The sequence below is a fragment of the Emydura macquarii genome, unplaced genomic scaffold (assembly GCF_026122565.2).
Source record: "Emydura macquarii macquarii isolate MOO-44397 ecotype Brisbane River unplaced genomic scaffold, CSIRO-AGI_Emac_v2 contig_2297, whole genome shotgun sequence".
NCBI lineage: Eukaryota > Metazoa > Chordata > Testudines > Chelidae > Emydura > Emydura macquarii.
The window spans coordinates 1,343-13,853 of NW_027132434.1; the positions used below are offsets into that span (position 1 = coordinate 1,343).

General features: G+C 45.3%; 1 protein-coding gene across 2 annotated transcripts in view; it reads right to left on the minus strand.

Moving 5' to 3' along the window:
• Positions 1 to 1,827: 1,827 nt before the first annotated feature.
• The window catches only part of PM20D2 (peptidase M20 domain containing 2), a 40,475-nt gene continuing 29,791 nt past the window's right edge, over positions 1,828 to 12,511 (minus strand). The window contains exons 6-7 of one of the 2 annotated variants that reach the window (XM_067560698.1): positions 8,696 to 8,803; positions 1,828 to 5,497 (exon numbers count right to left, since the gene is read on the minus strand). In XM_067560698.1, the coding sequence (XP_067416799.1) occupies positions 5,289 to 5,497; positions 8,696 to 8,803 (317 nt within the window). In that variant the 3' untranslated portion in view covers positions 1,828 to 5,288. The remainder of the gene's footprint in view (positions 5,498 to 8,695; positions 8,804 to 12,511) is intronic. The other variant, XM_067560699.1, reaches the window with a different exon arrangement.

Sequence of the window (12,511 nt, forward strand, 5' to 3'; positions counted from 1 at the left end):
CCAGCAATGGCTGGCCTAGGCAAGGCCCTGTGTGGTGTAGGAGATTCTTGTGCACATTGTAAATAAATCACTGGTGACTGCAAGCTTGAGGGTCTGAGTCCTTTGTGGTCAAGAGGGACACTGAAAAGAGGGAGGGTGAGGGGATGCTGTGCTACACATGGGGGCTTCTCTGGGATGTTAGTTCCAGCATGATTGAAAAGTGGGAGCCCGGAGATAAAGGAGACCTTGCAGTGGGTGGTGAAGCAGCAAGAGATGATGGGGAAGGCCCTCCAAAACCTCCAGGAATCGCACCAGGTAGAAAGAGAGACCTTGCTGACCTGGCAGGCGGATCAGCAGAAAACCCTGCAAGACTTTATAAAGGAACAAGCTGGGGGTCCAGCAACAGCTCCTACAGACACGGGGGAGTCTCGTGGCGGGGGATGGTACCCAAGCACCGGAACAGGGGCTTTGTAAAATGGGCCCAGACGATAATCTGGATGTGTTCCTTGGCACCTTTGAACAGGTATGGCGGCTGGTTGGGACAAGGCGACCTGGGCCCTGTGACAGGCACCTTATTCGGTGGGGGAGGCCCAGGCAGCCTACATGGCCCTGGGTGAGGATCAGGCCTGTGACTATGAGGCAGTGAAGGTGGCTATGCTGGACCAGGTCGGGCTGTCCACAGAGCGATACTGCCAACAACTTCGGGCAGCAAGGTGGATGGGGAATCAGCAGCCCCGGGCGTATGCCCAAAGATTGGGAGACTGGGCCACCCCGTGGCTGCAGCCCTTTACCCGGAAAGTGGATGAGATTATGGACATAGTGGTCCTGGAGCAGTTTTTACAGGGACTCCTGGATAACATATGGGTCTGGGTAAGGAGACATCAGCCTGATACAGGAGAGACGGCCATATGGCTGACAGAGGACTATATGGAGGTGGATACCCCCAGAAAGGTGGGTAAGCCTGATACAGGTCCCAAGCTGGGGCAAGGCCCAGAGAACCCTACCTGGAAGGGCTCCAGAGAAGAAAGGGGGGGCAGTCAGGGAGCCCCCATGGGGGCCTGAACACTCGTATGCTGGCAGTGCAGCCAACCCGGACATAAGCGGCAGGAATGCCCACAGATGGATTGTGGGATGGGCGAGTTTTGTGGTTGGACTAAGGTGATGGGTAGGAGGGAGGATGAGAAGTGTGTCCACCACACCTGTGAGGGTGGGGAGCAAGTCCCGGAGGGGCTTAGTGGACACACATTCCACCTGCACCCTTGTCCAGAGGGGGCTGATGAAGCCGCAATGGAGGATCCCTGGGGTGGGGACTGAATGTGGAATGCATCCACGGGGACATGTTGTGGTACCCATTGGCCCACGTGCCCCTGGAGGTCCAGGGCTGGTTTCAGTGGAAACGAGTAGCGGTAGTGAGGGGACTGCCCTACCCCGTGATGGTGGGCATGGACTGGGAGAAAGAAAGAGGGGTAGGAGTACAGCACCTAGTGGGGGAAACCCCCTGGGTTTCCCTAGGGAGGGGTCAGGAACCCCTGGGGCAGGAGGCCTGAACACAAAAGAAATTCCTAAACAACAGGAACTCAGTGAGGACAGAGTAAGGCAGCCCCAAGAGCTGGAAGGCAGAGGGAGGGAAAGTATAGAGAAGGACATAGGGGGAGGGCGCGTAGGGCACGCCACCAAGGTGACCAGGGGCAAATGAATATCCCCCATATGACCCCAGGTGGGAGAGTTCCTGGCCCCACCTGTTGGGCTGGACATCCCTGAAGTCCCAGACAACCTCCACAACCTATGGGGGGCACCACCCCTGACCCCGTGTGGATTTTGTGGGTGTGGGGAGAGTGAATGCCAGAGCCCGAGGGCCACCCCAGAAAGAGGAAGAATCCCCCAGTTGGGACCCCCCCCCGCAGATGAAGAAGGGGGAGGGGAAGAAGAAACCTAACAGTTTCATGGGAGGGGGGGAGGTGCGTGACAGGATGCTAGGGGGTGAACCCCAGTCAGCCTCCCACCACGCTAGCTTAGGGGCCACAGAGTGGGTAGCCGGGCTTGGGTTTGATTGCCTGAGCGGATGCAGCTGTGTGCAGGCACAGGCTGAATAGCCTCCTGGGGGTTTAATTAGGCCATGAACTGCAGCTGCCCTGCTGATCAAGCAGGGTTTATAAGCCAAGCCCCCAAGAGTTTAAGGGGCCAGAAGGGAAAGGAATTTGGGGGGAGAGGAGGAAGTTAAGAGGAGGTGCCTGTCTTCTTGGATCCTGAGCAACCCCAGCAATGGCTGATCCAGACAAAAGGCCCTGTATGGTGGTGAGAGAGTCTTGTGCACGTTGTAAATAAATCACTGGTGACTGCAAGCTCGAGGGCCTCTGAGTCCTTTGTGGTCCAGAGGGATACCGAAGAGAGGGAAGGTGAGGGGATGCCGTGCTACATCCAGTAAAGTTCCTGCTTTGCATTTGGTAGAAAAACATTTGTGCTGCTAAACTAATACTTCAAAGAGGATTACTGGATGCTTTGATTTCCTTCTAAGTATTAGAACAAAGCTGGAGGAATACACCTAGCTCTATTTCATTTACTACTTTTCATGTTTCTCTTAGAATTTTCATACTTGGGAAAAATTCAGTTAGAATAAAAGCAACAAGCCTGCTTTTCAGTCTTACATTTCATGAGAAATTTGCCAAAATCAGACTAGTTTTAATCTAAACATGAAATTCCTCTGTTATTCATCTTCTGCTCATTTGATCCTGAATTTAAAGCATTATACTGGATTTTTCATAAATGTCAGAATACGACTGACTTCACCATAGGTTTGGGCACAAACAGAGCTAAAATAATCCCCATGCTTTATAATGCAGCATTTTAATCTTTTTCCTGGCCAAGAGGGAGAGAAGCACTGAGGAAACATTTATTTGAATCATCTCTCTGCACACCTGCAGAGACCTGTACAAGCCAACTAGTCTAGAAGGAGCCAGAAACATCCACAAGAAGGGTGGGGTAGTTACATGGCATTCTCAGTTTTATTCTGAAATTTTATCAGAAGTCTCCATTATCGGAATAGTTTTCCATGTCTGATATCTTCAGTCTGAAATCTGAGCTAGAGTTCAGAGGGGCAAAATGTTATAAATCTAGGAATTTCTTGAACTCCTGTGGTCTTGGCAGCCGATCAGCACAAGACCATAAGATACACTTGCTATCCAGGGCTGGCTCCCCACTACTTTAAACTATTTTGATACAGGAGACTGATTTTTATCCATTAAGGAAACCTCCAGTTACAACATATATGGTCTCAGCAGGTTGCATTTTATGGACTAAATGGGAGAGCAACATTATCATCTCTAAAGACTATAGACAATACAGACATTTGTTTAGCTGTTAGCTAACTGGACTGTGTTGCGATTCTCAGTCCAAGAACAAAGGGAATACTATGAAATGAGGGTTCATACATGCTTATCTGATACAGTGGGGCTGATGGAGTCTTGTAGAACTTCAGGGAAACCCATATTTTTATCTGCTGATCCAAAACCTGTAAACCTTTGGATACAGACAAGATCTTAATTGGCTACTAACTGAAGAATCAGCCCCCTAATAATCCAAGGACTGAAATACTGCTAGCTAAAAGGATCAATTGACCATTGATGACATAAATTGAAGTGTTTAGATAAATATTGATTATAAAAAAAAAAACTGTATTAAGCTCTGAAGAAATCCACAGCACACTACTTTATAGTGTGCCCTAAAATGTAATTTCTGAAAGGGGAAAAGAATACATGTGCTATAGAACTGTAAATATTATGCTGAAGTCTTACATTATAATGTGTAAGAGCAGCAGAGGTATTGAAGTTGTTCTAGGAAGAAAAAAGGTAGATTTATTATCTAAGTAACTTTTAAACAAGATGACTAAGAATCGTTCCAAGTACTAGTTAACTATGTTTATGTATGAAAACATGTATTTGCTATGCAATTATATTGTTCTTACTGTTTAAAGCCAATTGGAAGCTATCATCAACACTTACATGCACCATTTTGAATAGAAAAACTTTGATTTAAACTTTGTATAATGTTTTCCAGAAAGTCCTGAACAGACAAAAACTGGTCTGTGATTTATCAGAGAACTAAGTATCAGGAGAATGTAAGAGTAGGTGTATATAGTTTACTCTATTGTCCATCAACATTAAGGGGGGAAAAAATCTCCAAATCAAACATATCTGAAAGAATACTAATTACATTCCATTTTGTGCAGCTGTTTTCTTTGCTGGGTTGCTTTATTATTGAATTCTATTCTTTCAATGACATGTGATTTGGAAATTGACAGTAATAAGAGCTGGGGAGACTAACTGTATGACAAAGCATTGGGCTAAGACTTTCAAAAAAAATAGGGACTTAATGCTGTGTCTGAGAAAGTTGCACTGATTTTAATTAAATCTGTTTTTAAACCAATTTAATCAATCAATCTAGTGAAAAATCATGTGTGGACATTTATTTTGATTTAACTTAAAACAGGTTCTTATTAAACTTAAGATATTACAAAATATAAGGAATGTCCATGAAGCCTTTTGCACTAGTTTAACTGAACTGGCTTTTAAAAAAAAAAAAAAAATCACACCTTTAAACAGGTGCAGCTTTCTCCTACAGTGAAGTCCTAAACTGAACTCCTATGAGCAAACCCTGATTTTTGGAAGCATGCAGTTCCAATTAAGTTCTGTGGGAGATGTTAGGAGCTCAGCACCTCTGAAAAATAAGGCTATCCATTTTAGGCACCTACATAAGTATTTAGAATCTTGATTTTAGGCACCCTATTTTGGTTTAAGTATACAGATTTACCCTCTCTAGTATGCTACTTTCCCCTGAAAGTCTGTACTTTAAGGATTGGAGTTGTTGTACATCTTGTACAGATTTCAATATATGGCTTCTCCAGTCCTTCCCCACAAAAAGTTTACCATGACAGGTTGCTGTATTTAGGGTATTTTAATAGGTGAGCTTTTCTATATAGTTCTACCACCTTACCCCATATGTGGATATTGTAGCTGTAGACCGAATTACTGATATTACGTGCAAAAGCATTCAACCAATTGTCTGTCACTGTGGATCAACCACTCAGATTCAAAAAGCATGCATCATTTTATAGCATGCAAAGTTACAACTCCATGAAGTTATTTTTAGGAGGGAAAAAAAAAGTTTTAGAAGGTAAATGAGGCCATTTGGTTTCCTCACATCCTTGGGGGAAAAAAGTGAAAAGTAAACCTTCCTCCAGCTAAGAAATCTGTCTTTCCTCCACTAGAATTCAAGTAGAACATTTGTTCTATTAAAGTGGAGGAATTCAGGTTTTAGTTTTGTTTAACATGGGCATATGCTGCTCCTGTACCAGATTCTTTGTCTTGTTCCGTTACATTTAAGAGGGCTTCCTCTTTTAGCTTTGTTTGTCTGAAGTCTTCTCTGACTTTTCCCAATAGGTCTGGCTTGAAGATAACATCTAGTGCAGTCATTGCCAAAGCTTTTGCTGCCCGCAGAGAATAGAACTGTGCTTCTTGAGATCCTGTGGTAAAACCAAAAACACATCACTTCAGGTTAAAAATCTAGCTACCAAAAATCTGTACAATAAGCAAGGCATTCAAATAATTAATATTATTGCAAATAAAACACTTAATTTTTAAAAAGTCAGTCTCAGTGAAGTCTAACTAAAACCAGTATGACTTGTTTTCTACTTGTAGAAAAGTCCAGACATAAAATGCCTGGAAATGAACAACTGAGGGATCCAGCCTATTTCCCAATGTCATATAATCCCATCACTGTTTTTTATTTATTTTTTTAATCTGTAGCAGAAAGCTAGAAAGAAGGGACTGGAAAGGGTTTAGATTAAGTTCTATAGTAAAGAAGAGAGCAAGTAGCTTTAAAAATAATGCCCAAACACTTCATTAATCAACTTAAAGCTGCGCAGTGGTGCCACCCATCCTTCTAGAATGTGGGGTGGCTAACCTTAAGCCTGAAAAGCAGAAAATAAGTTTACAGTACATGCCACCGTTGAATTGCAGCCTTAACTCTGCTGTCTTCAAGCGACACCCCAACACACACACACACACACTCTGAGGGTACGCGGACGGTACACCCTCAATTCACCACCATCACGGATTTATCAGTTCCGCTCAGTCAATTTGGAAGATCCACTCAATCGATCCGGAAGTCAATTCAATAAAACCACTTCCCCAAAAAGCATAGCCCTGCGTCGACAGGTACAATTTCCTGTCGGCATAGTGCAGTGGAGACAGCGTGCTAAAGGGAAGTTATGATGTTAACGAGAGTTACACAAGCTACTGTGCTAGCTTGCGTAACTCCCGTTGACTGCCGCCGAATTTCGCCGGCAGCGTAGACCCAGGCCACACTCTCTCTCATTCTATCCTTTCAGATGTCACAGCATTGTTTGCAACCAGAACACATGACCACTGTAGGACATTTTGGCTAAGGCAAAACTCAGGTTTAACTCGGCTGTAGTGAGCAGGAGCAACTTATACGTGGATTACACAAACTGAGCCAACTCCATGCAAGCCACTTCAGACTGAAATGTTACCACTCCTTTACACTTGCCCAGAGGACTCCTTCTGACACACTGCCTTTACTTATCTCCCACTAAGCCCCCGAGTCATGTATGCTAGACTGCTGACAATCCCCACAACAAAACCAGGTCACTGCTACCGGAACAACCTAGAGAACTCAGCACAAAGTGAGGCACAGTTGATCCCTCAATGTACATTTACACTATTCCACATATCACAGGGACAGCGGTGTCAACCTGCTCCAACTAATCCTGCCACCATTCAATATAGCTACATCTAATAGTAAGCACAGGCAAGTAATCTATCCCTGCACACCCAACCCCTGCTGCTTCAAGCCATATACACTACCAGCTCCAACCTCCTCTTTGCCACTCCATTTTCATGGTAAACTGGAAGGGGCCATGCCGGAATTCATGCAGATAAATTATGCAATTTAATCTTAACTGTGCCTTAAGTGTCTTGGTATTTTATTTCCTTGGCTTTTTTTTTTTTTGGGGGGTGGGGGGAGAGGGGGAGGAATAGTTTCCAAGAACCCCACTATATCACAACCCAGGTCTTCTTTCCTTCCCCTCCCACCAACTGCCCCTGACTCCCTGGCAATGATTACTCTACCAACAGAATGCAATGGCTGCATGCTTGTCCCTTTACTGCCCCTGCATCATCTCCTCCTCTGTCTCTCTGCTAATCCAGCACAGCAGAGTTCTTCCTCCTCAGCCCACCTCTGCACCAAGATGGGTGATTGCACAGGACCCACAGGTTGAAGAGCTGGAGAGAGGATGCAGGAACAGTGGAGGGACTAACAGAGTAATTGGGGACAGAGATAAAGCTTCCCAGCATCCCCAACTGTACAGCTGTAATCCTCTCCTTTCCACCCCACTCTTCCCTGCACTGCTCCAACACCTGCCACATCTGTCCTCATTGTTCAAACTCCCCCACCACTGCTCTGATAGCACTCCAGCTCTTTGAACATTACCTCCATCACTACCATAGCTCTAACCCTCCCCATGCATATCCAGCTGCTTCAAGCTACCCTTCCCTCCCACCCACCCTCAAAATACCCCCATATGCTCATTCAATGATCAGCTTGAAGAGGCCATGTGGAAGTGGTGGGGCTGCAAGAAGTGTACACCAGCTGGAGGCAGGAGAATGGAGATGCAGAGTCACTACCCCAGATTTGGGAATAGTGTACAGCCTCCAACTTTCCAAAAAACTAAGATGCAACATGAACAATTTTAGAAAGATTAGATTTCTTTCTGAATAACTGTGGGGCACAAATCTGAAGAAGAAAGTCAGGTTTCTAACATGGAGCTATCTTCAACCTTAAATATGGAACACCTACTATCACTCAGTTTTCAATATGAAAATATGACAAGTGTTCTCCAGCCAATTTTAGTTTCTGTGTCTGTTTCAACTTTTAAAAGTTACAATTTTGATTGAGGAACAACTTTTAATTCTTCAATCCCAGCTTTTTTTTTTTTTTTTTTTTTTTTTAAAAAGAGTCTCCGGTCAATGATGATGCAAGTTATATCAGCAACTCTTTGTGACAAAGTTTATTTTTGTGTACGGTTGTGCGAAGTAAGGCCAATCCTTGATCCACAGATGCAGCTACATATACTGCAGATTACCTGCAGTTGATGGAATTACTGGGATGGCCTTTCTCCTCTCTCTCCTTTCCTCTCTCGTCTTTGCTTGTTTGATTTTGAAGTTTTTGATGACTAAGTGACAGTGCTACCTCCAACTCTACCTGCTGAGGGCCAAGTCCTCCCAGCTATTGGTATTGATGTTGCAGGCCTTAAGGTTTTGTTTGAGTATCCTTGTATCTCATAATGTGGCCTTTCCTGTTATCTTTGTTCATTTTTCAATTGGCTGTAAAACACAACTTTAAGAATTCTGGTGTCCTCCATCCTCCTCACATGTCCAGCCCACCGAAACTGGGCTCTCAGCACCATGCCTTCCATACTTGAGATTTGAGATGCTTTCCATACTTGAGATTTTAAAGACCTCTATGTTGGGGATTCTATCATGCCATCAAATGTTACATGGTGGAACTGCTCAAGTTGCTTGAGGTGTCTGCGTTAAAGCCACATTCAATAAAAGTGTTTGTCCTAAAGTATTAATGGATATTCTTCTATATTTAAAGAACACCTATACATTATAGTCCCGTTCACTTCAAAAGCACTTACCTGCAGCTGCAGTGTATAGCTCAGTATGGTTCAATGCATCTGAGCCAATGTAAAAATAGGGATGAATCCCAGGAACCACATATGTAACATTTCCAAAGTCAGTAGAACCTAGGAAGAGTCAAAGGAAGTTGCTCAGTGAACAAGTGTACAGATTTTAAGACAAATAAAAGCTTGGATGCTTTAAAAGGTCTGGAATATACACCTGTACTGTAGTAAAACACTATAGTATCCCTGTCTAGAACATCATATCTGGTCATGTTACTAACAAAGCAGAGTCAATACCTTCTTGATTTTGCACTTCTATTTACCAGCAATGTATATGAAACAAGTTAACTCAAATACAGTGCCTCCTTACAACACAGATCAGTAAGTGAAGAGATTTATAAAAGATCCATTCTTCCTCATAGTGACAGGATTTGAGGTGACTGGAGATACATAAGCCTTCTATAACCACTGTGCCCAAAGGTCTGTGCCATAAGAAAGCACTTGTGCAGATCCAATAGTTACTGTTCTCTGGAAGGCTTCCAAAGCTCAGCAGCAACAGATTAGTGCCATCCCTCAAGTGTGAATATACCAAAGTAACGTTCTTGAAAAACTTGATACTATAGTAAGCAGCAATTTCTTTGGTGTGGCTTCTATTTATTCTCATTTGTGGGAATCTAAGCAAACTGTACAACTCAAAGTAGGGCTGATTTCTAGTGAAACAAGGATTGCAGAAGAGCTGGTGGAAAGTAAAATCGCCTCTAGATACCAAATCAAGAGAGATTAGTATTTTGTAAAGATATTTACAGACTGCTACATAGCAGTGCTGTAGATTTTTACAATGGGGACATTATAGAGGTATGTCATCAGTTCAGTCTCACCCCTGGTCAATGGAGTTCTAACATCTTGAGGTAAGCGCAGTATCTCAATGCACAGCATGAACCATTTAGACAAGTGCTGATTGGAAATGGCTTTCCCTTCACACTGATCATTCAAGAGCTACAGTCTTTCCTACTTTAGGAATGACATGGAGTCTAGTTTTCCCACGGAGAGTGGCATGAGGAGTCCGAATGCTGGGTGTGACGGGACCAGCTCTTAGAATCATAGAATCATAGAATATTAGAGTTGGAAGGGACCTCAGGAGGTCATCTAGTCCAACCCCCTGCTCAAAGCAGGACTAACCTCTGCTATATCATCCCAACCAGGGCTTTGTCAAGCCGCAGCTTAAAAACCTCTAAGGATGGAGATTCCACCACCTCCCTAGGTAACCCATTCCAGTGCTTCACCACCCTCCTAGTAAAAAACTTTTTCCTAATGTCCAACCTAGACCTCCCTCCCTGCAACTTGAGACCGTTGCTCCTTGTTCTGTCATCTGCCACCACCGAGAACAGCCTAGCCCCATCCTCCCTGGAACCCCCTTTCAGGTAGTTAAAGGCCGCTATCAAATCCCCCCTCACTCTTCTCTTTTGCAGATTAAACAAGCCCAGTTCCCTCAGCCTCTCCTCATAAGTCCTGTGCTCCAGCCCCCTAATCATTTTGGTTGCCCTCCTGGACTCTCTCCAACTTGTCCACATCCTTTTTGTATTGGGGGGCCCAAAACTGGACACAATATTCTAAATGCGGCCTCACCAATGCCGAATAGAGGGGAATAATCACTTCCCGTGACCTGCTAGCAATGCCCCTCCTAATGCAGCCCAATATGCCATTGGCCTTCTTGACAACCAGGGCACACTGCTGACTCATATCCAGCTTTTTATCCACCGTTACCCCCAGGTCCCTTTCTGCAGAGCTGCTGCCCAGTTCGTCGGTCCCCAGTCTATAGCTGTGCATGGGATTCTTCCTTCCTAAGTGGAGGACTCTGCACTTATCTTTGTTGAACCTCATTAGATTTCTTTTGGCCCAATCCTCCAGTTTGTTTAGGTCACTCTGTATCCTATCCCTACCTTGCAGGGTATCTACCACTCCCCCCAGCTTAGTGTTGTCCTTGGGCTTCCTGTATGGGCTAGGTGAGCGGGGTCGCGGCACCGGGGAAAGGCGATGTGAGTCTGGCAACCTGCATCGCCCTGCTCCATAGCAGTGCTCCGCTCAGTGACAGTCCTCCAGATAACGGCAGCAGGAGTCCAATCTGGTGGTATCCTGACCCAGAGAGTGTGGCCTGGACTCTGGGGACTGCCTGCACTCTGGTGAGCGGTGCCTCAATGATGGGGACTGATGAGCAGATCTGTCCCTTGATTGACTGCCCCGAGATGCCGGTGCCGGATCTTGGTGCGGCGCCCTGTCATCCCTTGGCGTCTGCAGTATTGGCAGCGCCAGGAGGTCCTTCATAGTTGGAAGGCCTCTCGAGTCAACGGAACTACTAAGTGATGTGGGCCTCTACCACTACCCAGAGTCGGTGGAAGTCCTGGTGCCGGGATCGACACTCGCTGAGGCGAGTGATCCTTCTGAGGTGGGGAGGGTTGGCAGCTTGATGCAGGTTTTGCCAGGTCTTCCCCCCCACCCCCTTAGGCTTCTCTGCAGAAGAGTGTCCCCCATGCCATGTGTATCTTCTTGGACCTCTTTTTCAAAGCCAGAGAGGGAGATTGGTGCTGGGTGGATGAAGCGGGTGCTTGAGGGGCACTGTGCGCTGAGGCCGTCATGCTCAGTGCCAAGTCCAACCTGCTGGGCTCCGAGACCGGTCTAAAAGCCAACTCCATCAGAATGGCCCTGAGGCGGATATCCCAGTCTCTTAGTCCGCAAGCGGAAACTTGTACAGATCTTACACCTCTTACTGGCGAGGGTTTCCCCCAGACACTTTAGACAACTTTGAGGAGAGTCACTCCTCAGCATAGGCTTCTTACAAGAAGTGCAGGGTTTAAACCTGGGGAGGGGGCATGCGCTGCCCCTGGGATTCTAACTACTAACAAACTAGAACTAACTGTAACTAAACAAGTAACTATATACACTAAAACAATGAATAAACCACTAGGTAGATGAGAAGAACTTGCGAAGCCAAGAACGTTCCAGCACCATCACTGGCAGCAAGACAGAATTGAGGGGGGAGGGGAGAGCTGGCGGTACCTATATGCAGGAGCATGTGCATGCTGCTGCAGGGACACTAGAGCCGGCTGGTACAGGTACCACTAAAGGAAAAGGTTTTCTGGTACTGGTGCATGTGGCGAGCACACACACCTAAACTGGGAATGGACATGAGCAAGCACTTGAAGAAGTATGCATCTTCTGAAGATCATTCCATTACTGACTGAGAAAGAAATTATTTGTGCTGATCCTAAGGTGGCCAGATGTTGTGCCACCATTATCAACTCAAACCATGCTGTCAAACAACTTTTGCAAAAACTAGGTGAAGTTAAGATTTTTCACTTCTTTTCACCATCTTGTGTTCCTCTATAGAAGAATATTATTTCTATCAGAAGTCTTCTGACCAATATGTATCCAAGTAACAGGTCTCTACCACCAGATAATCAGACTTATCACACAAGTAGCTTGATCTTTCTAGTTTCTAGAAGTGTATAGGTAGTCAAATTTGATTCAGGAAACACTGACGTTGGCTTGTGGCAGTTTCCTTTGTGGCTGCAGCGTTGTGCCAGCTGCAACAGAGAAGTGCACCAAGAGCTTCAACTACTAAACATAGGGAGCAGAGGTGTGCCTTGAAGCAGATAATGAAACTTTGGTCAGATCACTGAGCATATGATGGAACCCAGAATGACCATCTCCCTATCTCACAAACATCAATGGACGGAGGAAAATCCAAAAGTTTCAAGAAGCTTCATTATGGAGTCTTAGCTTTCATCAGTGATGTTTTCAAGAGCTGCTGGCTCCCTCCCGACCTACCTCAGT